We start from the raw sequence: 26,963 nt of genomic DNA, 5'->3' as shown, positions 1-26,963 counted from the left end.
TTGGGTCGGGTGCCAATCCAATTTCATGAAGGGTGTAATAAAAAAATAATCCTCAGTCATCATGTCTGTTGCTTAGAAATAAATCCCATTCAAGGAGGACATCTAGTGTGAGGACAGAAGAAAGCAGACACACACACGTGCTGTCCCCCTGCCAAAAATGTCCGACATAAGCAAGGGGATTTCTCAAATGTTATTTTCTAACTTGTCCAACTACATGCAGGCATATATAGGCATATGATCAGATTATCCCAAGCATTTGTCATAATCGCGGTCTCCTAGGCTATTTATCAAATTGAGCGTTTGCACATCTGCGCGCACATGTGGACCAAATAAATTCTAAAAGATTGGGGAGGGGGAGTGGTCATCTTGATTTATTTATTATTATTGTTTTTTTGTGAAATTAATACTAATGGACGAGTAATGTATGTTCTTCCAACAATTGCAAATTGTTGGAAGAATATTGCAAGTTCTCATGCGGTGCCCCCCCACTGGTTGTCAATGGTTGGTGCCCCTGGGCACGGGCCCAAGTGGCCTTATGGATAATCCGGCCCTACACACTAGGCCTACAGTTATGTACAGTATTTTAATATTTAAGTTAAGTTATGCAGCTCAACACAATGCAGAAATATATTGTAGGCCGTCTAATATACTAAAATCGTGTGGTAATAATAGTAGTAGTAGTAATCTTGTAGAATCTGAAAGCAGTACATAACATGCCCACGTATGTGACCATGTGACACATTCTAATATTTATAACTTAAAATGTACTTAAGCATTTTGTTCAGAAACGAGTCTCTCTCCTTGAGGCAAATAATTGAAAAGCATTTTATAAAAAGAAGCCCCAATATTCTTTAACCTTTATCATCATACCATACCGGACCGTACCAGAGGATCATAATATCCTGTGCGCAAATGACATACTGGAGCGCTCACTAAAAGTACAGTACACGTTGTTTAGAAGGAAAAATCGGTTCTTCTTTGTTCCGCTTAGACTATTTGAAACCGGAAAATAGACTATTATCTAACATTAAAGCTAAACAGTGTTCTTTATTGAAATATTGACGTTTTTTTACAAGGCATTTTGAAGCAGGAAATATGTTTCGCAAATTACAAATTTGCACGGACATCCAACAATAAATTACATCTTCAAACATTTTCTCTTGTCTGTATCAGTGGTGCCTCCAGTGGCAAATGGGGGCCAGTTACAATCTTGGGATGGCACACCAAAAAGCTTATAGCATAACTGAAGTCTAAGGCATAGGTCATATGTTTTGCTTATGTATGTATGTATGTACGCATGTGTATGTGTGTGTGTGTGTGTGTGTGTGTGTGTGTGTGTGTGTGTGTGTGTGTGTGTGTGTGTGTGTGTGTGTGTGTGTTTGTGTGTGCCTGTGCGTACGTCTGTGTGTGTTTGTGTGTGGCTGCATTACATCCCGCTCCCCCTGCACTCCTAACAAAGTGCAGGTGATGTCATTTGAACGTCCATTTCTTTGACAAACGTACATCATGTCCTCCGTTTAGGAAGGGACTTTTATAGGAAAATCTCAATACATTGTCTTAGGTTCTCAAATTCAACATATTTGTAAACTGCCATACACATTACAGATGAAATCTCTTGACCAATGTCACATTTTCGTTAATACTAAGTTTGCAATGCTACCTGTGATCAGTCATTTCGGACATAATATGGGAGAAAGAGATGCACATCCATAGTTCATTAAATAAGCAAAATGGCCATTGCTGAGGTCGGTTGAGGTTCATTTGCTATGTAATAACAATGTAACTTTTAAACTTGAGGCACATTATATATATATTTGTGTTTGGATCAAAATTGGTATGATCCTTTTTTCATCTGGTCCCAAATGTCCAATGTTATGAACAACAACCTGGTTACAATCTGCTCTGTGCTATATTTTCTACCAGCAAAAAAGGCAGATTTGCTTATTAGTGGTGTTACCAGGAATGCCATATATATTTCTTCAACATATTTTGTCTTTTACCTTCTTACACAAACTCAGTGATAAGACTTAGTGAGCGGTAGTTCGTGAACGAAACTTGTTTGGGTTTTAAAATAACATGGTTTAAAACGTATCAATTAATACTGACATTTGAACAAAAATCTATAAAAGTTGAATGAAAGAAAGAAAAAGCTTTGTACAAACAAACTCGGACAATGCAATTGTCAAGATTTTTGAATTAACGAAAAAAAAGACTTAAAAATAAAATCCAGTGAATATAACAACCAACAAAAGACACCAATAAATACCCAGTGTTTAAACATCTAGGAGTCCCTATTTGACACTCCTGTCAGTCATTTCCCAGTTTTTCACACAACAAAAATAACAAAAGCATAAATATAAAACCATCTTCTTTATAATCCATTTGAAAAAAAAGTAGAAATAAATACAAAATTACTTAAACCGTTATTGCTGTTAGTATAAAAATGTATAGAAAATGAGAATCTTCAGTCTTTCATGAGGTTTATCACAATTCCTCTGTAAATGTTTTTCCCCTCAGATAAGGTTGCGTCGATTTCAAACAAAAGTCTTCACTTAAACTGGTCTGGGATGAGATTCATCTGAGAATGAATGCTTGTGGGAGGGCTAGAGATGCCCTCTGACCAATCAGACATGTTGGAATGCGGAGAGGAGCTTGACCATTGGTCGGGGGAGCCAGGGGATGGAGTAAGAAAGGGGTGATCAGGCACCTGTAGCTGATGATTGGGTGTATTGTCCATTGGGCCAGAGTAACTGTGCTGGGAGGGGGGTGTGAGGAACTGGTTTCCCATGATCTGGGTCTCCTGGGGTATGATGGTGTGGATGGGCATCGAGTGACCCGACCCATTGTTTTGCTGCATATCTGACGCATTCAACTCCATGCTGAGGAAACTCTGGTTCATCGGCTGGCCGCCATTGGAGGTGGAGTTGGAGTTCTGGTGCTGGAGCTGCCGAGAATGAGCTTGCTGCTGCATCATGTGTGATTGACCCAGATGGCTGGTCTGAAGACCCTGGTAGCCCATAATCTGGGACAGCGTGGCAGTGGGGACACTGTGTAGAGGACCGATGATGCTGTGGGATATGGACGGACCCTGGCTCATGCTTCCCTGTTGTCCGACACCCATGTGCATCCTGGACATCCAATCGCACTGGCCTCCTCGGGCGCCACCTATAGAGGCTTGGTTGTTGGGGCTGGACACCGACAGGTGAGAGAGACGCGGAGGGTTGGGATCAAAAGACAGGCCGTTCATATCCTGGCCTTTGACCATGTTCATCTGGCCCATCATGGTGTCTCCGTTGCCCTGCAGATGATTGAGACTCATGGGTGGCGACTGATGGAAGGGAGAGGTCATGGGAGGCGAGGCCACGTCCGACAGGTAACCATGGGGGGACTCAAGAGAGTCGACTGGGGAGAGGACCGCAGAGGAGTCCAGCAGGTTGCCCTTCCCATCAAGAGACTTCTTCTTCTTTGATTTCATCTCTTTCCCTCCGTCTTTGCCTCCTTTTCCAGTGGAGCTGATTTTCCGTACCTTCTTTACTTGGTGGGAGGGCTTGAGGTTGCCCATGTAGTTGTTGGGGGAGCAGAGAGGAGGGGACAGGCTGGATGTGCTCATGGGGCCGCTGTGAAGACCCGGACTCCTCACCAGGTTGTACTCGTCTAAAAGGCGGACTATGTCGTGGTGCATCCGCTCTTGGGCAATGTCTCTTGGCAGCTGGTCGAGATGGTCGGTTATCTCACGGTTAGCAAAGTGCTCCAACAGGACCTTGGCTGTTTCAAAACTACCTTCTCTGGCTGCCAGGAACAGAGGTGTCTCTTCCTACAAAACAAACAGAACAAAGTTGAATGTTAAGGCTTCATAACAATGTAAACTCAATGTAAATACTTAAGGCAGATTTGGGTGACCTGGAATTTTTGCTCACCTTATTGTTCTGCATGTCCTTGTTGGAACCATTTTTCAACAGCATAATGGCCGCCTCCACGTTGTTAACAGCTGCTGCCCAGTGAAGAGCAGATTTACCTGATGGCAGAAAAAAGGAAAGAAAGATGGAATTAAAATACCGTTGTTAACTCACAATAATAAAAAATATATGGGAAAAATAAAAGAGTAAAAAGGTAAAGACTGCAATGTACCCGAGTCGTCGATGGCGTTGGCGTCGGCGTGGCAGTTGATGAGCTCGTCCACCATGCCCTCCACCGCCAGCCGTGCGGCCAGGATCAGAGGGGTGGTGCCGTCGTGCATACGGGCGTCCAGGTCTGTGGCACGGTTTCTAATCAGAATCTACAACATGAAACACAAGTTATTAAACCAATGCCCTACATTCAGGGTATTTAGCAGACGCTTTTATCCAAAGCGACTTATAAGAAGTACATTTGTCAGAAGAAAGAGAAACAACAATATGCCACTGTCGGTACAGTAAGGATGTTCATAGAACCAAGTGCCAACTACCATCACTAGGTTAACCCATTCCCCGTATACCACGTGTATATATAGTATGTTTTCAGTTAATGGATAAAGACAAACTCAAACTAATTCCGCATCTTCCTGTGAGGTTCTGGGGGACCCAACGCACCTGAAACACTCCCTGGGCGTCGGCAGCCACGGCGGCGTGGAGTGGCGTGCGTCCCATGTTGTCCTGGACATTGGCGTCGGCGCTGGAGTCCAGCAGGCGCTTGGCGGCGTCGGAGCGGGCGTAACGCGCGGCCAGGTGGAGCGCCGTCTCGCCCGTGCGGTCCGTCTGGTTGTGCAGGTTGGCTCCCTGGTAGATGAAGTCTGATATGATCTCGGCGGAGGGGTCCTCTTCTTCCTCGCTGTTGCCGGTCTCCAGACCTCCACCGCTACAGGAGGCGATCATCAGGGGGGTGAAGCCATCTAGGGGTGGGGGGGGGAGATGCATAACCACTGCTTAGTTAGCCTTTATACAGTATATATACATGTACCCACTGCTTAGTTAGCCTTTATACAGTATATATACATATACCCACTGCTTAGTTAGCCTTTATACACTATATATATGCATAAATGACAATGCTATTGTGATACTAATGAAGATATCTTCTCTTTTGTTGAGCTGTGGTGTCTAAATGTTGCACGTTGTTGTATTGGAACATACCAGGTCCTCTAACGTTAACGTCCATGCAGTCGTTCTCTATCTCTCCTTGAGGAGGAGTCGGGGCAATGGAGGCAATGCGCAGGTCTGCGGCATCCAGGTGTTGCTGGGTCCATTTCCTGTGGTCAGTGTGATCACTGAGATCCAACATGGCCTGCTCTTCAAACTGGATGATTACAAACAGAAAGGGGTTTGGTTATATTTCCGTCTCAGAAGCAACATACTTCAACAAAGAGGTGGTTGGGATGGACAACATGGTTATGTCAAGTTGGATCAAAATGTGTCTTACTCTAAAGCGGTTGCAGTCTGGATCCTCGTCGCCCCATTCGTTCTGATTGTCATCCATAAGGTTGATGTCAGATATCTTCATTGGCCTGATTGAAACAAAGAACCTTAGTATAAACAAATTAAAAAAGAAATACTGACATCAAATCAAATCACTGATTCATCTACGTACTTAAGGCCGACTGCGTCCTCCCCGACGGGCTCCCTTCGCTTCTTCTTGATGGGTTCGGACACCTTGAAGCCCTCCGGCAGCCATAGCTGGCCATGTTCCCTGCTCCGCTTGCGTGAAACCAGCACGCCGAGGCAAATGAAGCCCAATGCCGCCAGGCCCAGGAACACCACGTACATCGGATAGAGCTCGGAGGAGATGGGAACAGGCCTCACGCCTAAAGGAAAAGGAACACAGCAGAATCACGATGCTGCCCAGAGCGCCATCAACAGGGTGAGATGCGCTCGAGAGAGCATCCCTGGAACCAGGGCGACTTACTGGTGACAGCTTCAATGTACGGCACGTTGAGGTTGCCACTGGAGGCCAGTGCACCGAGGAAGGCCGCCACGTCTGTTGCACTCTGGAAACACTCGGTGGACTGCTGGTAGCACTGACGGTTGTCAATCTCCAGGTATACCACAGACCTGCCAGCGGAGAGGAACCACATGTTAACATGAAGGCCCTGGTGGAAAGGTTAATACTTCAGTGTGTCCAAATGGAATAGATGACCTACCCTTTTATCTGCATGGGGTCCAGCTCCCTGCGTCTCCTTGAGCCCATCATGGCCGACACGCTGTCCTTCATGTGATCCATGACGTTTGTCGGCATGGCCGCCCACTCAGGCCAGCCTTCGGTGGAGCGCTTCACGTTGTGCTTGGCCAGTTCCTGCTCACTGCCGTAATACGGGAAGATCATCGGCTCTCCTTTGGCATCGCGTCGGAACACCACGTTAGTATGGAGCACACTGCTGAGCTCTCGGAGGAAGGAGGTGGAGCCGTTCTTCAGTGTCTCCGGGGGGATGTGGACCACCAGGACCAGATGCCCGTCGGCCAGTTTCTCGGGCATGTTGTTGGCACAGTCCAGGCCGTCCCACTCGCACTCTGCGTTGTTACAGCCCTGGTCGCAGTGGCCGTCGGCATAGTGGTCCTTGCAGTACTGGTCGTAAAGAGGGCTGAAAGAGGCAAGGAGATGAGGTTAATACATGGATTAATATTGAAGTACAAAGAACAGGATGATAACCAAAAGGTACACACAATGAAAAAGAGAACGTTTCTTTTCATCTATTTAGTCTACACAATAACGACCGGCGGAGGAAACTCACTTGCACTGTCCCTCCTGGCCCTGGCAGTCGAAGCCGTCGTAGAGACACCCGGCGCTGTTGCACTGCTCGTCACACTTGCCGTCGTTGAAGTAGCGCCAGCACTGCAGCGCGGCCGAGCAGTTCTGCCACGGGTCGTCAAAGTTCAGTGAGCAGTCGCCGCCGTCCCAGCCGCACGCGTGGTTGTTACACAGCGTGTCGCAGATATGGTTCCCGGCCCACTCGTCGCACTGGGCGATCTCGCAGCTCACCTCCACCTCCGGGGGCGGCGTGATGTCGCGGCCAAACCCGCCGTAGAAGGAGTAGTCCAGGATGTGGCAGAGCAGGCCGTTGAAGTTGCTGGGGCAGCCACAGTGGAAGAAGGGTGCCTCGGAGGTGACCTGGCAGGTGCCCCCGTTGTAGCAGGGGTTAGAGTTGCAGGGGCTGTTGGCGGGGATCTGGCACTCGGACCCGGTGAAGTCAGCAGTGCACAGGCACCGGGGGCTAAGGTGGCCCGACACGCAGGTACCCCCATTTTTGCAGTTGAGGCTGCCGCAGGAATGGGAGTCGTACTCGCAGGACGATCCGGTAAAGCCCTGATTGGATTAAAGGACACAATGGTTGGAAGACGCAGAGGAATGGAAGGTTTCCATGGTCAACTCACAGTGAAGCATGATGATATTTCTTGTTTTGTTACTAACTTGAGGGCATTTGCAGATGAAGCCATGTGGGGTGTTACTGGCGACAGCACATGTCCCTCCATTTTTACAAGGTCGGCTCTTGCAACCGTCAAAGACTTTGTCACAACGTTGACCTGGAAAGCATAAAAAAAACGAAGTTAATAGGGAAGTGGGTTGTCTGATTGATCCACCTGAAAGCATCATGGTGGAGTTCAGCCGTTCTGCTCGAGGTTTAAAGTACCTGTGTATCCGGTGCGACACTCGCAGCGGTAACTGTTTGTGAGCTGAATGCAGTTGTAGGACCCCCGTGGGTCGCAGGGGTCCGACAGACACTCGTTGACGTCGCCCTCGCAGCGCTCCCCCACGTAGCCCGCCGGGCAGGTGCACTGGTAGCCCCCGACCCGGTCCACGCACCGGCCGTTGTTGAAGCACTTGGGCTCGTTGGTGAGGGGGTCCGTGGAGGGGGTGCAATCGTCCAGGTTGATCTCGCAGTGAACACCTGGGGAGAGAAGATCCGGTGAACATCAAGATAACACAATACAGTGTGCTCGTTTGTATGTGTGTGTGTGTGTGTGTGTGTGTGTGCGTGCGTGCGTGTGTGTGTGTGTGTATGTGTGTGTCCATTGTTTATGTATGCACATACCTTGGGTTCCTCGGGGGCAGGAGCACTTGTAGGTGTTTATAAGATCAATGCAGGTACCCCCATTCTGGCAAGGCTGGGACTGACACTCATTGATCTCCTTTGAGCAGTTAACCCCGTGGTAACCTGGCAAACACTACAATACACAAACATAGACCCGTATTAGACACTATTTATTTAGGAAAACAAAGATCCAAATCAACAGAGTCTGAGCGTCAGCTCCTTTACCTCACAGCTGTAGCCTCCTAAGTAGTCAGTGCAGCTGGCCCCGTTCTGGCAGGGGTTGGGGGAACATTCGTCTACCTGCTCCTGGCAGTAGCTGCCTGTGTAGCCCGCCTGGCAGCGACAGTAGTGTGTGTTCCCTGCATCCAAGCACCGGCCCGAGTTCCTGCACAGCAGAGCCACTTCCACACCTGAGGGACAAGAGAGAGACAGAGGGACAGAGAGAAAGAGAGAGCGAGAGAGCGAGAGAGCGAGAGAGAGAGAGAGAGAGAGAGAGAGAGAGAGAGAGAGAGAGAGAGAGAGAGAGAGAGAGAGAGAGAGAGAGAGTCAGAGAATTAGTTTGATAGTTCTAGAATAATAGTCTAAAACAAATAGACTTTAATTCCTCCATTGATTGCGACTGAAGACGGGGTTGACTGAGGTTTACCTTGCTGTTTGGCCGCCACTTCGCAGGACACGCTTGGGATATCGCAGTAGATGCCGGTCCAGCCCGTCTGACACTGGCAGGTGTAGGATGCCCCCTGCTGCCAGCACGACCCTCCGTTCTTACAGGGGGACGAGTCGCACCAGCGCACAAGGTTCTAGAGCGCGGAAAACAAATATGCAATTTTATATCAATAATCTGTTTGCCAGATGTGATCAAACTAAATATAATAATAACATTTGAGTCCCTATGCGATGTTGATCAATACGATCCTATGTCGCTCTCCTACCTGGCAGTTGACCCCTGTGTATCCATGCTGACAGGTGCACTTGTACGTCCCGTAGCTGTCCTGGCAGGTGCCTCCGTTGACGCAGGGTTTGGAGTCGCACTCGTTGATGTCGTGCTGGCAGTAGCTCCCGGTGAAGCCAGGCAGACACAGGCAGGTGAAGGCGTTGATGCCGTCCACACAGGTGCCGCCGTTGAAGCAGGAGCTGGCGGGACAATACAAATGATTTAACTTTGTGTAAATCTACACATGAAGAGCATGTCAGAGCTAAGATAGTACCATACATGTCATCAAAACTTAATATCGATTGATTAAGACCGATCCCTGATGGGAAATACAAGATTGGATATATTTGCAATACATAAACAATTAGAATGAATGCTTTTATGACACCGCTTTTTTTTCTGTGAAGACTAAGGGCTCAAATACAAGGATAACCAACTAACTAGCCAACTATCTAACCAACTTACTAACTAACTCAATCATTGATCAAAGGACATCCCTGAGAGACTTACCTCTCGGTGCAGTCGTTGGCGTTGATCTCACAGGTGATGCCGTTGAAGCCGGCCGGGCAGGTGCAGGTGAAGCTGTTGACACAGTCGGTGCAGTTGGCTCCGTTCTTACAGGGGTTGCTGTCGCACTCGTTGATGTCCTCCTCACAGCGGCCCCCGCGGAAGCCCGGCAGGCAAGAGCACACGAAGGTGTTGGTCCCGTCCCGACACAGGCCGCCGTTACTGCAAGGGTCTGAGGATGGTTCATGAATGGATGAGTCAGCATCCAAGAGGGCTTTTTGGACAAAACAATTGTATGATTTTACCCAAAATGAATGATTGTAAATTGTTGTCTGCATTACTGAGGATGTAGGGTCTAGGACTCTCAGAAAGAGATTTGCATAGGTAGACTGTAGACATAAGGGTTTGAACCCAGAACCTTGCTAACTCAGCTAAAACAGGCACAGATTTTGTATCTTTTCGCCACGTACTTGGTTTACAGTCATCCACGTCCGTCTCGCACTTCTGGCCCGAGTACCCTGGCAGGCATTTGCACTGGTAGCCCCCCACGGTGTTGAGGCACGTGGCCCCATTACCACAGGGGCTCTTCACACATTCGTTGATGTCCACCTCACATGTTTGTCCTTTAGAATTTAGAGCAATAGTATTATTAGATGATGCAGAGAGATAAATGGATGATATAGATGGATGATGATCTGGATAGATGGATGGATGATGTGGATAGATAGATGGATGATATAGATATAGATTGATGATGATGTGGATAGATAAATGGATGATATAGATGGATGATGATGTGGATAGATAGATGGATGATATAGATATAGATGGATGGATGATGTAGATAGATAGATGGGTGATAAAGATATAGATGGATGGATGATGTGGATAGGTACCTTGCCAGCCCTCAGGACAGATGCAGGAGAAGCTCTGGTAGTCCTCTGCCTCCTTGCACACACCACCATTCTTGCAGGGCCGGGGGCTGCAGGGGGCCAGCAGGGTCTCGCAGTTGTCCCCTGGGGGTTTAAAGACCCGTGAGCAAGGCAGTAAATAACAACTTCCAGTTACACTTAATTGAATGTCAATTTAAGTATGTCCCATTTATCCACGGTCCCTGTTTCAGATCTTTTAAAAGAAATACTAAAGCAACAGTTATCATGTCACTTCCTTATCGGTTTCCACGGTGATCTGACCAGGCAGGAAGCACCTTCCAACTTCCTGCTATTGTTTTATATCAGACAGGAAACAGGACGTGGCTGCACAGGGAATGGGGTTTGGAGGCCCTTCAGTTCCCAGCCTAATGTTATGGGTGTTGTTCCAAAACATACATACACACACATACACTTGTTATCCCTACACTGACAGGCGTAGCTTTCCATATGGGAATGACCAAAATATACATCCCTAGTCCGTGGGCCTTCTTCCTGATGTTTTTCTGTCAGGGGCCATGATGTCTGGCTGGTGTTTTCTAATACAAAAATGGGGCTGCTGGGCTATCTCTGAAAGTCTTCATCTTTTGGCAGAGCAAATCCGTGTTTTCCGAGCTGATAATGAATCCCTGCATCAACACCCTAATCAATACATCCACACTACAGTACGGTCAGTGAGGCGGTGGAACAGAGCGTACCGGTATAGGGCAGCAAACAGTTGCATTTGTATCCCGCCACATCATCGATGCAAGTGCCCTGGTTGAGGCAGGGGTTGGACGCACACTCGTTGATGTTAGTTTGGCAGTTAGGTCCTACATCACCCAGATTAGAAGAAGCACACACAGTGATTAGATTTGGGTTACCACCACCGCTTCTGTACCTCACTAACAAACAAGGGGAATGGGATGATTACACAGAAAGGAAGTGGGGTGTATACCAACATAAGAATGAGGTCTGGGTCGGTGAGACTTACCACTGAATCCAGCTCTGCAGGTGCAGTGGTAGCCACTCGTCATGTCCTTGCAGAGGCCCCCATTCATGCACGGGTTGGACTCACACTCGTTGTTGTTGAAGTCGCAGTTGGGCCCGCTCCAGCCCGGGTCACAGAAACATTTGTACCTACGAGGAGAGAGAGTCAGGTCAGAGCTGTCCAGTTTTAAATCGCACCCTCGGAAAGTCATTCTGGTTTCTTTAGCTCATTCTCAGGGCTCTCTGCTCACCCATTGACCAGGTCGTGACAGCGGCCGTGTATGCAGGGGTTGCTGTCGCACTCGTCAACCTGTGACAGACAGGTGGCATCATTGTAGCCCTCGGGGCAGAGGCAGGTGAAGCTGTTGATGCCGTCCACACAGGTGCCCCGATTGTGACACGGGTTGATGGCACAGTCGTCGATGTTGATGTTACACATCGTTCCTGGAAGATACGTGTGAGATATGAGATAATGTCATTTATGTACGCCATGATAAGGAATGTGTACCTGATTCGTAGTGCATTTATACAGTGACTGTTACATATTTAGGTCATCTGAACATTTATTCAGTCATTTCATCTTCATTCAGCCTGCTACAATTTTGGTTGAATTTAAACGGTATCAATAATTACCAATCGCTATCAATTTTACAATAACAAGTAATTTGCATTTATAAAAGCAACACATAATCTAACACCATAGTAACTGTTGACTATCCTGCTTGATACTACTTCAAGTTGAAAGTTTTGTTGTTTTTACACCCAGTTTTATAGAGTTCAAGAACTAGTTGGACAGTAAAAGGGTCTACTATTTCCCTAACTGCGCTTCTCTGGAGGAAGTTTGACCCGGCCAGGTCCCCTTTCTCTCGGGGGAGTTCATTGAATAGACGGGGGGAGGGAGTCGTAGCAGCTTGGTCTGAGAAGGGAAGATGGTGCCCTTTTCATGCATCTGCATATATATGCACACACTCACACACACACACACGCACACGCACACACACACACACACACACCCCCACACCCACACACACACACACACACACACACACACACACACACACACACACACACTCAAACACAGAGGGGCAGACTTCCCCAAAAGACACACGCACACACTTCCGCCAACCAAGGGGAAGCCAGGAGCTGTTTACGGGGACAGAAGGCCAGTCCCCATTTCACACATGGCCGATTAACAATCGACCCCACCCCCAATCCACAGCCAGCCCCCCCCCCCCCCCCCCCCCCCCGCTCTTCAATCAATCTCAAAAAGGGGGAGTTTCCAACCGCCTGCTTTGCGACTACAATAGGCTTCTGTTTCTCTGTGTCTAAAGCCGGCAAAGTCCAGGACACTCAGTACCGAGAGGACACACAAGATGGAGAGGGGGAGGGGAGCACACACACACTCCCTGTCCCTTTTCTAACCTAATCTCACACACCAGTGCCAGTCGGAACCGATTCACAGGGCCGTGTAAGGGGATCCCTATGGGAAAAGGCAGCTAGGCCTGCAGAAGACCCACTAAAGTCTTAGAGTTGGGCTTTATTAAGGGTCGGTTCATAAGCTATTTAATGTTTGTACTCTGTGATTAAAACTAACAAGGATAGAAATGGAGGACGGGGGATGGTGGACTCATTTCATGTGAATCCGCACAGTGAAGCACTTGTTTGGGGACCCAGCCCTCCCTTTTAAAATATCACTTTACACACACTTTCAGGAGGCTTTTCAAATGGCAAACAAAGTTAGCCCCTTTGTGTGCCCCTTATGTGTGTGTGTGTGTGTGTGTGTGTGTGTGTGTGTGTGTGTGTGTGTGTGTGTGTGTGTGTGTGTGTGTGTGTGTGTGTGTGTGTGTGTGTGCGCGCGCGTGTGTGTGTGTGTGTGTGTGTGTGTGTATCAGATTGGGGTCTGTTGTCCCTATCCCCACAGAGGCAATCCGATCCCATTGTTGGCAGGGCTGAGTCCATCAGCCAGCTGTCCTATCAGTCCCACCCCCCAGCTCCTGAGACCCCCAGCCTTCCCTCCACCCAGTGCTCACCTGTGTAGCCGGGTTCACATGCACACTCGTAGCCGTTGATCTTGTCGATGCACCTCCCATAGTCACATGGTTTGCTCTTACAGTCGTCCAGATTCACCTCACAGTTGAAACCTGGAGGCACAAGGGGACAAGGGGGATTAGTTCAAGTCTAGTCACAATTCTGTAAAAGTAGTTAGCAAATAGACTTACAGTGACTTTCTTAGATACATGTTATTAATGAGTGAGTGAGGGTAAGGCTGCTTGCTCAAAAATGTCTACAGGGTGACTGTGGACATTGGGATTTGAACCCAGAACCTTTCCACTGGGAGTCAAGCGCCCTAATTATCCTACCCCATTCTAATCCATACAATGCAGATGTGATGGCAGTTACTGAGGTGTCTAGGGTCTGACCTGCGGTGCCCTTGGGACAGCTACAGATGTACGAGTTCTCCCTGTCCTGGCAGGTGCCTCCGTTCTTGCAGGGCTGGCTCAGACACTCGTTGATGTTGGTCTCGCACAGGCGGCCAGTGTAACCAGGGCGACAGTAGCAGGTGAAGGAGGCCAGGCCGTCCTTGCAGGTGCCGTAGTGACACGGGTCCGAGTAGCACTCATTCACGTCCGTCTCACAGTGCTGTCCGGAGTAACCTGGGGGGGGGGGGGGGGGGGGGGTTGTTGTTTAACTCATGGATTCCACTCTTGGCTACAGAGAGACTGTAAGTCAATAAAAATGAAAGCTATTGAGTGGGGTGAGGAGGGTGTTGTTGTGTACCTTCTGTGCATTCGCAGGTGTACTTGTTGGGCCCATCTGTGCACTTGGCACCGTTCTTACAGGGAGTGCTGGCGCATTCGTCAATGTCCACCTGACACAGATTACCTGCAAAACCTGAAAAAGAAAACATCAACAAAGTTCCAAGTTAAATCCCAATTTGCCTCTGTATTGTATATACACAGCTATGATGTGTATCTTAAATATTAAAAGAGTTAATTTGCATGTGAGCTGCTATTTCAACACTGATTTACAAGCTGGTTCAGCACTACTCATTAACTCAGCACTTTGTTTAAACCATCAGGCTTGCTACCACCTCAGTCTCTAACCCCAGACCCTGAACCTCTGTGTAAGTGTTTAGGCCCTTAGACAAACATCAATGCCTATTATGCTAATGTTGGAGTAGTTCCACAAAACCGGTTATAAATTACTATTAGAAAGAACTCACTATGACTATAATGTACCTTTAAAAAATCATTAATTCTTCAAAACAAACAAGACTATACTCATGGGCTTTACCTATTGACTGCTTGGTTATGCATTCAATGTTTGTTTTGAAGTCCCAGATGTTGTAGCTAAGAGTAGTACGTGATAAAAAAAAGCTGTGTTGGGAGGTGGGGTTCCATACCTTTGGGGCATTCGCAGTGGAAGGAATTGATCTTGTCCACACAATTGCCATTGTTCAGACATGGCATACTGGAGCACTCATCTGTGTTGATGTGGCAGAACACACCTTCATAGCCTGAAGAAAAAACACAAAGACAACTTTCCTTAGCCATCTTTCACAAGTCTTCCAAATATATTTATAGCAAAGCGTATTGGAGCATCAAACCAAACGAAAACGTTTTTTTCTGCCTCTTATCCACGGACAGGCCCTCTCACCTGGCATGCAGATACAGTGGAAGCCTCCGATCTGGTCCAGGCAGGTGGCGTCATTGTGGCAGGGGTTGGACATACACTCGTTGACGTCCATCTCGCAGCGAGGGCCTTCGTAACCCTGGAGACACTTACACTGGAAGGAGCCCTTTGTGTTCAAGCAACGGCCGCCATGCTCACAAGGGTTGGCACCTAGGAGGTACAAAAACAATCACCATTACAGTTTCAAAGAACTTCATACGACACCCCCTAACCCGGCCTAAGCCCTCTGAGCAGAAATAATTAACTCTCCAATCCAGTTTAACACTGTGATTAGGAACACAAAAGAGTAGATCTAGACAAGCAACCTAACAAGGCCTCGCTAATCCCAGAGATGGGTAGGAGTGCCTTCCTAACTCCTGCTTACCCAGAGAACACTCGTCGATGTCCAGGTTGCAGGCGGAGCCAGTGTACCCAGGAGGGCAGGTGCAGATCGCCTTGCCGTTGACCGGGTTAGTGTCACAGTTGGATCCCTTCTGACAGGGGTTGCTGATGCAGGCATCGTCCAGGTGGCACAGCAGACCTGAGAGAGAAACACAGGGCCTTCTCTGTCAAATGCAGTTCCTGTGGATCTCAATGTCTGCCAGTCCAATGAGACTTATGGCTCATTTGAACATCTTTGCTGGTCCTGGACGTTCATTAAGTCTAACTTGATATATTAACTTGTATGTTCATGTAAACAGACTAGTATTCTTCAGAAGCGTCCTAGCAAACCTTGTGCTAGCTTCGTGCACATTAACCATTCTTCTCACCTGTGCGTCCATGCGGACACTCGCAGAAGAAGGACGCCACGCGGTCGTGGCAGGTGGCGCCGTGGTAACAGGCGGCACTCGCACAGTCGTCGATGTTCTCACTGCAGTCGTCGCCCGTCCAGCCGTTGACGCACACGCAGTGGTAGCTGCCGTGCGTGTCGTGGCATGTACCGCCGTTCTGACAGGCGTTGGGCATGAGCTCGCACTCGTCCACGTTCTCCGTGCAGTACTGGCCTGAGCCACCAGAGGAAACATGATTGGGTTAGGGTCGGGTGGTTGGAATAAATCGTTAGGCAGTTCATTAAGGAGCAGATAGAGGGGAGGATGCCTACAGGTATACTGGGTACAATGGACACTGAACCCACTACCTTCTTCTGCTGGGATTTTTTAATACAAAGATAATAATTTCATTAATTACCTATTCATCTCACTTATCATTCTAATCGTTTGTATTACTGTGTAGCATTGACGGCGGTTGCTTGGTTACCTGTGTAATGCGGTGGGCACTTGCAGTTGTAGGTGTTCACCCCGTCCACGCAGACACCTCCATTCTGACAGGTGTGTCCCAGACAGTCGTCCATGTTATGATCGCAGTTTGGACCTGTGAATCCTAGGGGGAAGAAAGTTGAGTTAAAAAACGACCTCAACACCGTAGCGAGCCACAAACAAAGCCGAGAAAGCCTGGTTAACATATAATGCAATATTATACCATCTACCATGCACCTTCACGACATATCCCACAATTAGGTCACCTCTCCCTGCCCCACCCTTCCACTCGGTACTTGATATGGGGTCAGGAGACAGATAACGATTGTATCTTCTTTGTCTGAATACTCCTGGGTTTGTCACTCTTTGTCAGGTGGACTCATCCTGCACTCTCTCTAAAATCAAAGCCCTGAGCGGTTTCTTCACCGTCGTCATTGTCTGATCAACGATCCACCACCCATCGGCCCGGCGACTTGGCAGATGTCCTGAGCGGTTTCAACATCACCCTGCATACAAACACCCACGCGACCGCACAGCGGCAGGTGTTGATTATTACCGAGAAAGAAACGTAGAGATCCTCTCGTTGAGATCAGCCTTATCTTAAGCAGCCGCTCTACTCATCGTAAAATCTGTTGTGTTGAATGGAGACCAACAGAATGCCTCAAAACTGTTGCTCAAAACTGACCAACCAATGAATCTTTGGAAAAGTGGGAAATTGACCTCAACAAAGTATGTGGGTTGTAGGTAGGGTTTATATGTTTATCAATGTAGCTGCAGGGGGATGAGGAATAATATCAGCGCTGAGCACACACACAAACAGACACACAGTCGGGTCAGGAAGAAAGGGGTCTGCACTAAATGCACCCAGAAAGTGAAACAACCTTTAACTGTAAAACTATGGTCGTGCGTTGGTATCATATCGTCAATCTATTCCACTGTTTCCCTCATTCTAGTTAGCTAGCATGCGTGTCGATAGTTATGATATTATTATTATTGTCCTATGATTGTAGGCGAAGCCTAGTCATTATATTTACATTTAGGGCATTTAGCAGACGCTTTTTTCCAAAGCGACTTACCACAGGTCCCACACAGACGGCTGAGTCGACCACGCAGGGCAACAGCCAGCCCGTCAGAGGCAGTCAGGTTGAGGCGTCTTGCTCAGGGACACCTCAACTCAGCTAGGAGGATCTGGGATCTAACTAGCAACCTTCCTGCAACAAGACAAGCCGCTCTACCTCCTGAGCTGAGCTGCCCTCCCGGGGGCCATGCCTACATGAAGCAGAACCTTTAGCTACCTGTCAAACAGCTGCATTCGTAGGCGGTGTCCCCCTTTTGGGTGCAGGACCCCCCGTTCTGGCAGGGCGAGGGGCTGCAGGGCAGGTAGGGGGTCTCGCAGTGCTGGCCGGTGTACTCCTGTGGGCAGCGGCAGTGGAAGGAGCCCACCTCGTTCACGCAGACCCCCCCGTGGCGGCAGGGCGACGGCGTCTGGGCGCACTCGTTGACGTCCTGCTTGCAGGTCTGGCCGTGGAAGGAGGCGGGGCAGGTGCAGATGTAGTTGGAGTCGAAGGCGGAGCACTGCCCCCCGTTGGCGCAGGGGTTAGAGGCGCAGGGGTTGGCCAGCTGGCAGGACTTACCTGGAGAAGCCATCAGAATGAACGAGTGAGGATGCGGTCATGATGAATGGATGATCGACTCATCCTCCGTTCATCACAATTTCCAACAGATGACTTTAAAATTTCAGAACTTAATAACCCATTAGTAATTCATTGTTCACTTTAACTAATTAATAATTAGTCATTTAGTTAATTGAATAAGTACTAATATATATTTTTTTCATTTTAATTTGAAAGCATTTTTTATTGGTCTCTAATCCAGCCTCGCTGAAGTGATGTAAAGTAAACGTAATCCTTCCACCTACCAGACCACCCAGGGGGACAGCGGCAGCGGTAGGCCGTGAGCGTGAGCAGGTCGCAGGTGCCCCCGTTGCGACAGGGCGAGCTCATGCAGGCGTGGTTGCTGGGCGTCAGACACAGCCGGTCGGTGAAGCCCAGCCGGCACACGCACCGGAAGTCAAAGGTGTTGCCGTGGGAGACGGCCCGACACTCGCCTGCGTTGCGGCAGGGCGAGGGGTGGCAGGGGCTGGGGTACTGGCACCGGCTGCCCACATAGTCGGGAGGGCACCTGGGAGAGAGAGAGAGAGAGAGAGAGAGAGAGAGAGAGAGAGAGAGAGAGAGAGAGAGAGAGAGAGAGAGAGAGAGAGAGAGAGAGAGAGAGAGAGAGAGAGAGAGAGAATATATGAGTTTTCATTCAGATTTCCTGTTTCCATGATGACAACGTTTAAGCTTCACCTTGTTTAGTCTCAAATTATTAACTTCTACATCTCTAGTACTAGTTACAAAGTATCTCTAAGTTTTAAAGTCTTTGTTCTGTTGGGCAACCAGCAAAGCAATGATCTATTTAACAAACAACGAGTGGAGGGCCAGAGGAGGAGGGGTGATGGGGGAGGGGGGGGGGGGGGCTAGAGGTTTCCCGCTCTAATGCCCCAGCGGCGGGGTGGTCACTGATGGGCTGTTGTTGTAGCGTGTCTCCCTGCATCAGACTCTCTCACAGCCCTTTCATAACACACACACACACACACACACACACACACACACACACACACACACACACACACACACACACACACACGCACACACACTGATGCTAGGACTACAATGCCACTAACTGGCCCAGCCAAAGCATTCCCAGCTCCCTTTCCAAACCACATACGCATAAAAAAACAGACCCATGCACACCCACATGGCTGTCCACACTCATTGGAGATGAGCATGGTGATCAAGGGCGCTGTGGTGGTTCAGATTGGAAACACTTAGGGCCCCTGGGGTTCACAGCAGACCAACAGAGGACAGAGGCTGCTGCTCTGCCTACAATAACCTGCCCCGCTGATCACACACACAGATAAGGACTGTTGGTCTAGAGGTCCGACCATCCGTGGTTCCACCGTCACAAGAGGAACATGGGAAGAATGTAGACCACCAGTGTGTGTTTCTCTCTCTCCCTTTCCCTCCCCCTCCCCCTCTCCCTCTCTCTCTCTCTCTCTCTCTCTCTCTCTCTCTCTCTCTCTCTCTCTCTCTCTCTCTCTCTCTCTCTCTCTCTCTCTCTCTCTCTCTCTCTCTCTCTCTCTCTCTCTCTCAAACATACAGCTGTATCTGTTAGTCGTGATAACATGTGTCAACTAATGGTGTTAAGGTAAGCAGGGTTACTTTCGGTCCACATGCAGGGCGTTACTTGTATGCAACCTACGCACTCGACACATTTGACCTGCGCTGGATATGCAATAAATAGAACAAACAAACTAAAACTCAATAAAAGTATGTGTGTGTGTGTGTGTGTGTGTGTGTGTGTGTGTGTGTGTGTGTGTGTGTGTGTATGTATGTGTGCGTGTGTGTGTACACGTTTATGTGTGTATGTGTTTGTGTGTGTGCATGCTTGTAAGTGTGTGCGTATGCGTGTGTGCAACACAGGGCATCTGTTAGGCTGCTCGGAGCTCCGCAGGGAGCAGGTGCGCATGTTAATGAGGGCAGCTGTTGGACTGGACTCCTCCCCCCTCCCCCCTCCCCTCTCTCTTTCTTTATCAAGCCCCACTTCTTCTTCTTCCTCTCCACCACCACCTCCCCCCTCTGTCTCTGTCCCCCTGACTCCTCCTCTCTCCTTCTGGCAGATGGGGAGGGGAGTGGGGGGGAGGGGGTCTAGGGAGGGGGCTCTTCTCCAGGGACGTGGGGAACCTGTGTTAAGTCAGCTGTTGTGACTTCTGTCTCTTCATCACTTATACTCCTCCTGCTCCCATCCCCCCCCCCCCCCCCTGTACATGTCCCTCTTGTCCACATTTGAGCCGTTTTCTTCTTCCAGAAGCTCCCCTCTTTCCTCCTCTCCTTTCCATTCTCCACTTTTGTTTCTGCTTCTCCTTTACTTTCTTTTTAGCATCTTCCCCTGTCATGTTCTCTCCTCTACTTCCTTTGTGTGTGTGTGTGTGTGTGTGTGTGTGTGTGTGTGTGTGTGTGTGTGTGTGTGTGTGTGTGTGTGTGTGTGTGTGTGTGTGTGTGTGCTTGTGTTTTTTCAAACAGATCTCTCTCAACTGTTTCTGTGTGGCTGTTGAATGTTCCCTGGTGGATTTCAGGCTGAGGTGCTACCCTCCCCCCTAATGGCCTCTCTACAGGGGGGCCAGACCCTCATCATTGACAGGAGCATGCCAGAATCCTCCGGCTGGCTATTGCAGTCTCCACGCTTTTGCCGCCTTTCAGCTCATTCACTGAAGAGAAGGGAGATGGTGTATAGTAAAAAAAAAATGCTATTGTGTGTGTGCGTTTGCGTTTGAATGTTTGTGTGTCTTTGTGTGAATCAGTCCCACTGTAGTTTGGGGCCACTCCATAACAACCAACTGTAATCGATCTCCTTTGTCCTGCGGGGGAGTGGGCCCCTGCTGAAATAAGCCCCGCCCACTGCCCAAAGGACTGCACCATTCCCCCCCCCCCCCCCCCCTCGCCCTCGGCAACAGGTCTCCATGCGATGCAATGTCCCCTAAGGCCACAGCAGATGCTACCCGACCTCCGACCCCCAACACTTTTGTGAGTGTGGAATTGCCTCCTCCTCCCTCCCCCCCTCCTGTCCCCTCTCTCTGTCCCCGTCGGGCCGGCTCCGCCATCTGCCGCTCGGGGGACTGACTTTAGCCTTCACACAAAGCCTGGCCCACTCTCACTACGCAGCACGCATGCCACTGCTGGAATGATATAAATATATAAAGGAGAATTAAGGACCTCCAAACACAGCCAGACAGAGAGCGGCAGACGGAAGGCATTCTGACAGACTATAGATAGAAGAGTGATAGAGAGAGATAAATGCGCATACATATCGAGAGAGAGATAGCTTTAAAGCTTTATAGATAAAGTTAGATTCATGGATTATATCAACAGATTGCACACCCATATTCCCTTCTTCTTCTCACCCTGCCCAGTTACATTTCTTAAGCTGGCACTTTTGTCTAAAGTGACTTACAATATGTGCATCGAACAAAGATAGATACAACCCAAAAAGTGCAGGAATCGAAGTACATACAATTCATCAAATGTCTTCCCTATTCTCCTCTGTGTATGCCAGAGTCTAGTGAGCCAGTTTTCTAGTGAGCCAGTGTGACTAATCATTTGCTTGACCCTTGGCTGCACACATCTAAGAGCTACACCAGGAATAAACATTTGATTTAATAGCAACTCATTGTTCAAAAAATATGTGGATCTTGAATGTTCTACACACACACACAATGTTGGTCAGAAAAATGATTAAAAAAAAAAAGAATACACAAATAATCAGGCTTAATGGCAATTAACAAGCCACCTATTTGGGAGAACATAATACAATAAAGGTATCAGTAGTAGTGTGGAGGTAGAGGGGCATGCAGGCCACCCATTAGACCTCACATTTTGCTAGTACCAGGGTCATCGAGTCATCAGGTAAGTGAACACTTCGTGCGTCGACTTCAAATGTTGTGTCAGGTTGTAACATGATCCCCCAGTACAGAGTGGAGAAGTAACTGACAGGACTTGCTTGAGACTTGTAGTCCAAGCAAAACATCTCTGGTCCGCCATAGATGTTTCTTAGTCATCTCCCTCCTGAACCAGTGGAACCAGGTTTCTTCACCTTCACCCTCCACCTCCACAGAGCAACTCCTCCCACTCCCACAGTGTGCAGGCTACTTTCACCTCCTCTGGGGGTAAGTGGTCTGGCATCCAGGGAATGGGCCCAGGAAGGGGGTCTGGAGTGTTCCCCCGTTAGAGGGGCTCGGGACCCAGTATAAGCACAGCGACACCAGTGTGCACACTGGACCCAGCTATGGTCTGTGTGTGTGATACAGTGTAGGAGCGAGAGGGCTGATCTCTGACAGCATCATTGGAGCAGTAATCCTAGAAGAGGGTCAACATGGATGCTGAAGAATTCCTTAGGTGGGGCGAACATCTTCTTAGTTTAGTGGGGGCTGACCAACGTCCTAACGCTGCCAGGCTTTATGGGGGCAGAATAGGGGAATCTGATCATCTGCACGTCATGCAATGGCAGTCGCCCGGGCTTCTGATACACAAGAACACAGAAGTCCACACACACATTGTGATCTCCTTCTGAATGCGACCAGCTTTCTATCAGGGCTCAGTGCGACACCTGCCCATCCTAGCTCGTCCGCGAGAGACTTTGCAGCCGTGTTTATTATTAACAGTGACCTCAAAACAAAACAACGTCTATTTTAGCAAAGCATTTCTGAAAGCCACTGCACCCATGGCAGTCATCAGAGGGTCGGAGGTGCAAGGCCAACCACCTCCCGAACCCTCTCACCCTACCCTAATTACAGGGTCTATATTTGACTCAGCTCGGCTGTGCCCTAATATGCTGCGTTTGTTGTCCAGCGTCGGGGGTGAAAGAGGAGGTTGTTAGATCTTCACGTCACAGAATCACCGGTGAGGACTTCCCCGAGTCACAGCACCTAGCGCTGTCACCAACCATGTCTGTCCTTGGGACGGATATTTGTGGCTTAAAAGAACAGGCCTGGTTCCCTGGGTCCTCTACACAGAGTCACACTAAAGAACTGGACCGTGGGCGGTTCAACGGTTCAAATCAAATATTCCATGAGGACCTCAACCCATAAATCATGGGTTTATGTATTTCATCCTCCATAAAAACATGTATTTATAAGCACAACCCTTAGCACATTTGAATCACAACATTCCTGAAACCTCCACATTATGGCGGGAAGGATGGGGCCCCTGGTGGAGGCCCTGGTGCCCAAACACCCCAACCCCTCCTGGGACCTCACTGTGATGGATGTTTGGACCGGGTGAGAGAAAAGAGAAAATGATGGGAGGGGGAGGAAAAGGAGGGATCTGGTCCAGTCTGTATTTAATTGGATGATGACATTAGAGGGGGGCCAATGAGCAGTGAGGCTGTGTGTGTGTGTGTGTGTGTGTGTGTGTGTGTGTGTGTGTGTGTGTGTGTGTGTGTGTGTGTGTGTGTGTGTGTGTGTGTGTGTGTGTGTGTGTGTGTGTGTGTGTGTGTGTGTGTGCACACATGCTTGTTTTGTGTGCACGGGTGGTATTAAGGGTGATGGTGGCAGCAGAGGAAACCCCTCCCCAGGGCAGATATTGAAGTGTCTGCCCCCCTGCCATAGACCACAGCTCCCAGTACAGACCCCCCCCCCCCCCTTCCCACAGACCACAACTCCCAGCAGACTACAGGCTGAGGGCCGTTGTGTTTACCACACAAACATTTGAAGACACACACCACTTTGGAATCACAACCACGGCTAAATCACTCTGATATCCTCACAAAACAGACCAAACTAAAACCGATACCATTGCTAAACCCCCAATATTTTTGTAAAAAATGTAGATGGGAGCTGATTGTGCGGCTGAATCCACCTGAAACACATCCATCCATCACACGCTGTCCTCCAACCTGTGGTCGCTCGGACCAACGACCTGTCAAAACAACCCGACCGGCTTCCCTGGCAACCGTCGTCTAGGCCTTGTTTGTCTTCAAATGTCTGCACGATATAACCATTACATTTCTTTTTTCACTCCCTCTACACACAATCCAATTACATCTCACAGCCATCTGTGCTTTCTAATGGAGATCACAGGGGACCGGGGGGGGGGGGGGCAGTTTGGATCCATTCAAAAACCAGGAGACCAGCCCATTGGTGGACCGGAGAGAATAGCGGGTGTGTGAGGTTTGAGACTGTGTGTGGGTGTTTGTGTGTCTGTGTCTGGATAAGTGTGTGTGGGGATGTGTGTGTCTGTATGGTGTGTGTGTGTGTGTGTGTGTGGGGGGGGGGGGGGGGGGGGGGGGGGGGGGGCTGGATGGGCAGCGGTTGAGTGTGTATGTGTATTGTCTGCATAGTGGGGACAGGGGGTATGGCAGTAGCTGTGTCTGTGTGTGTGTGGTGGGGGGTGCTCTGAGAAGGCCCCCTCAGATTAGTCACACAGCATTACTCTGCCTAGTGGGACAATGGGCGGCGGGCGCGGGCGAGGCCCAGCTGCCGTCCCGTGAAAGGGCAGAAAAAACAGATTTAGGGCCCGATGCGGCCTCTCACTGCAGCGGGAGCCTGCATTCATTAAGCCTATAGTGGGGGAGGGGTTCTGATGGGGAGGCTTTGTCTCTTAACCCCCCCCCCACCCTCACCTCTACAGCACCCCGGAGCCTCACTCTTCTCTCTCCTCTCCTTCTGCATTAACTTCCTCGAAGGAACATGTGCAGATGCACAGGGGCCCCGGTGGTGCAATAAGGGGCCACACTGAGCTCAGGGCCCCGGTGGTGCTATAAGGGGCCACACTGAGCTCAGGGGCCCGGTGGTGCTATAAGGGGCCACACTGAGCTCAGGGGCCCGGTGGTGCTATAAGGGGCCACACTGAGCTCAGGGGCCCGGTGGTGCTATAAGGGGCCACACTGAGCTCAGGGGCCCGGTTGTGCTATAAGGGGCCACATTGACCTCAGGGGCCCGGTGGTGCTATAAGGGGCCACACTGAGCTCAGGGGCCCGGCTATAAGGGGTATGGCTGAACACAGAGGCCGGCGGAAGGGCCCTCACATGGCTCCTGGTTGCCAGGTACCAGGGGCCTTTCAAAGAGTGGAATGGAGAGAAAAGAGGGGGGGGGGGGGGGGGTATGTGGCCCCTCTGGGCTCCAGCTAAAGGAACGTCTTCACTGCACTAAAAGGCTAGAAAAAGACCACTTGTTTCTCGACTGGCCCCTGCAACCAAGCATTCACACCAGAAACAATGAGAGTGCAAATAAATAGGAACGTTACCAGCCGAGTGAGGTGTGTTTGTGTGTTTATGTAAATAGAAAGTCAACCCCCCTAAAGCAGTGTGTGTGTGGGGGGGGCCTTCTTTCCACGGTGTGTATGGTCGGGTGTTACTTACTTGCATTCTCCATTTCCGTTGGAGAAAGCCTCGCACCTCCCTCCGTGCAGGCATGATTCAGTGGGGACGGTGCATTTCAGACCTATGGGGTACATCAGAAAGTGGACTTTATTAGAAAGTGGCGCAGAGTATTACGCACGGCGCGTCATGTGAGCAGAGTAGACAGTAACTCAAGGCTCAGGGTACTGACCACCGTTACTCTGTTGGAGATGCAAATGCAAATGAAACTTCCATGTAACACACGTCGTCATCTCAAATTGATTTGCCACTGTCCTTTGGACTGTCCGTGGGGGATATCGTGCACCGCTTCGGGGTCGCAGCCGCAGAGCGCGTGGCTCGGGGAGAGGGAGCACGCGCTGCGCGGGGGTAAAGGAGCGCGACAGCTGCTGGGCTCAGACGCACGGGACAAAAGAATCAGAGTCCAGCACGAGCCATAAAGGATTCGGACCCGCGGCATTGTTTACCAGCAGAGGGGAACAGCGCGCCTGCGCACACTCCCCACTCGCGCGCTCATCGTCCAACACAATAGCGGGCCGTCCTTGCGCCCCGGCTGCCCCCCCCCCTCCCCCAACTCTGAGCGCACGCACACATTCTGTACCCCATTAAGCTATTGAGCCTCTGTTTAATTCAATAGCACAAGGTTTGAAGACAGAGCGTGGTAACTTTGGTTTGGAGCAACAGCAGGTGACACAGCCTGTGGTGATGAACAACAAATGCATGAACTCTCTCTTAAAAGAGAAAGTAGAAGCCTATAAAGTTTTTCATTTAAGTTACAATGGCGTATAGTGTATCTTTCATTTAAAGTATTTCTGTGCAAATGTTGAATGAACATAAAGGTGTTTACAGTACAACGCGCAGAGAGGTGAAGCCTTGCTCAGAGGCAGGAGAGCGCAGGGCCGCCCGGTCTGCAGTCCCGAGATCACCGGCCGAAGACACTATCATCACACTATCGACACATTGTTCTGCTCAATCTGACTTGCATTCAAGTTATTTCCGATCATTTTCTTTCAGACAAAGCACGTTCTACATATCCACATTATATGTGTCTCAAACGGTAAAGAAAACAGGCTACCCCATTCAAATAGGACATACATACTTTTATAAGTCACCACATCCACAGCCTCATTGTGTAAACAGACGCAAGCAGTCATGAGTCGGACACTCACCTTGTGTTACGACGAGTGCTGGAATAAGAAATGTTAGTTTCACAAAGAAACGATACATTCCTCCTCTTCGACTTCACAGATGTAGGCTGTGCATAGATCCACAATGGAGTCCAATCCAGGTGTTCTTCAATAAATAAGTCCGTAGAGATAATGTGAAAATAATCCAAGAAGACGAGGAGATCCGTCGCCGTGAGAGCTCTGGTCGTAGATGTTGCGGATTGGCGTCTGAGTTCTCAATGCAGACACACTCTGGGTCCCAACTCAAAAAGTTCCTCCCACGTCCCTCGCCCCTCCCCCCTCTCCTCCTCCTAATCCCCCCCCCCCCCCCCCCCCCCCCCTCCATCTCCTCCCATTAAATGAAAGCTTACTCAATCCGCTGCTGCAGAGAGATACCCGGAAGCTGGCTCTTACTTTTCTAAATTACTAAATGAAAAAATAAAATAAAAGAACCTCGGATTAAGCTACATAGATTGTCTTTTTTATTATATAAGAATAGATTGTACAACATAATGGGCAATGTGTGTGAAACTTTTATTTTCTCAGCTTTAAATACCGAACCGTCAAGCCATGTTCTTT

The 26,963-nt window shown here is 49.2% G+C and overlaps 1 protein-coding gene across 1 annotated transcript; it reads right to left on the bottom strand.

Moving 5' to 3' along the window:
* Nucleotides 1–1,027: 1,027 nt before the first annotated feature.
* Nucleotides 1,028–26,628, bottom strand: notch1a (notch receptor 1a). Its single transcript, XM_030341830.1, has 34 exons — nt 26,388–26,628; nt 25,222–25,303; nt 18,185–18,447; nt 17,562–17,900; nt 16,268–16,390; nt 15,781–16,014; nt 15,396–15,551; nt 14,996–15,181; nt 14,742–14,855; nt 14,117–14,230; nt 13,759–13,992; nt 13,369–13,479; nt 11,590–11,782; nt 11,343–11,488; nt 11,068–11,181; nt 10,337–10,456; nt 9,911–10,063; nt 9,444–9,672; nt 8,932–9,133; nt 8,646–8,799; nt 8,225–8,409; nt 8,000–8,132; nt 7,598–7,855; nt 7,378–7,490; nt 6,701–7,272; nt 6,113–6,550; nt 5,878–6,023; nt 5,563–5,776; nt 5,395–5,479; nt 5,109–5,271; nt 4,569–4,867; nt 4,129–4,276; nt 3,918–4,015; nt 1,028–3,814 (listed from the first exon to the last, which is right to left on the bottom strand). Exons 1-34 carry the CDS (start codon nt 26,443–26,445, stop codon nt 2,549–2,551), a joined length of 7,443 nt encoding a protein of 2,480 aa, XP_030197690.1. The 5' UTR covers nt 26,446–26,628; the 3' UTR covers nt 1,028–2,548.
* Nucleotides 26,629–26,963: the final 335 nt, after the last annotated feature.

Source organism: Gadus morhua, chromosome 19, assembly GCF_902167405.1.
Source record: "Gadus morhua chromosome 19, gadMor3.0, whole genome shotgun sequence".
NCBI classification, from domain to species: Eukaryota; Metazoa; Chordata; class Actinopteri; order Gadiformes; family Gadidae; genus Gadus; species Gadus morhua.
Note: the sequence above shows the minus strand (reverse complement) of the source record. Positions and strands in the feature narration are given on the sequence as shown.

Excerpts from the sequence above, each read along its gene's own strand:
- notch1a (XM_030341830.1), bottom strand. The coding sequence starts at position 26,445 with ATGTATCGTTTCTTTGTGAAACTAACATTTCTTATTCCAGCACTCGTC. Across the intron at positions 15,552-15,780 it reads GTGTCCGCATGGACGCACAG|GTCTGCTGTGCCACCTGGAC; the intron begins GTGAGAAGAATG and ends TTTCTCTCTCAG. Across the intron at positions 6,551-6,700 it reads GGCCAGGAGGGACAGTGCAA|CCCTCTTTACGACCAGTACT; the intron begins GTGAGTTTCCTC and ends TGCCTCTTTCAG.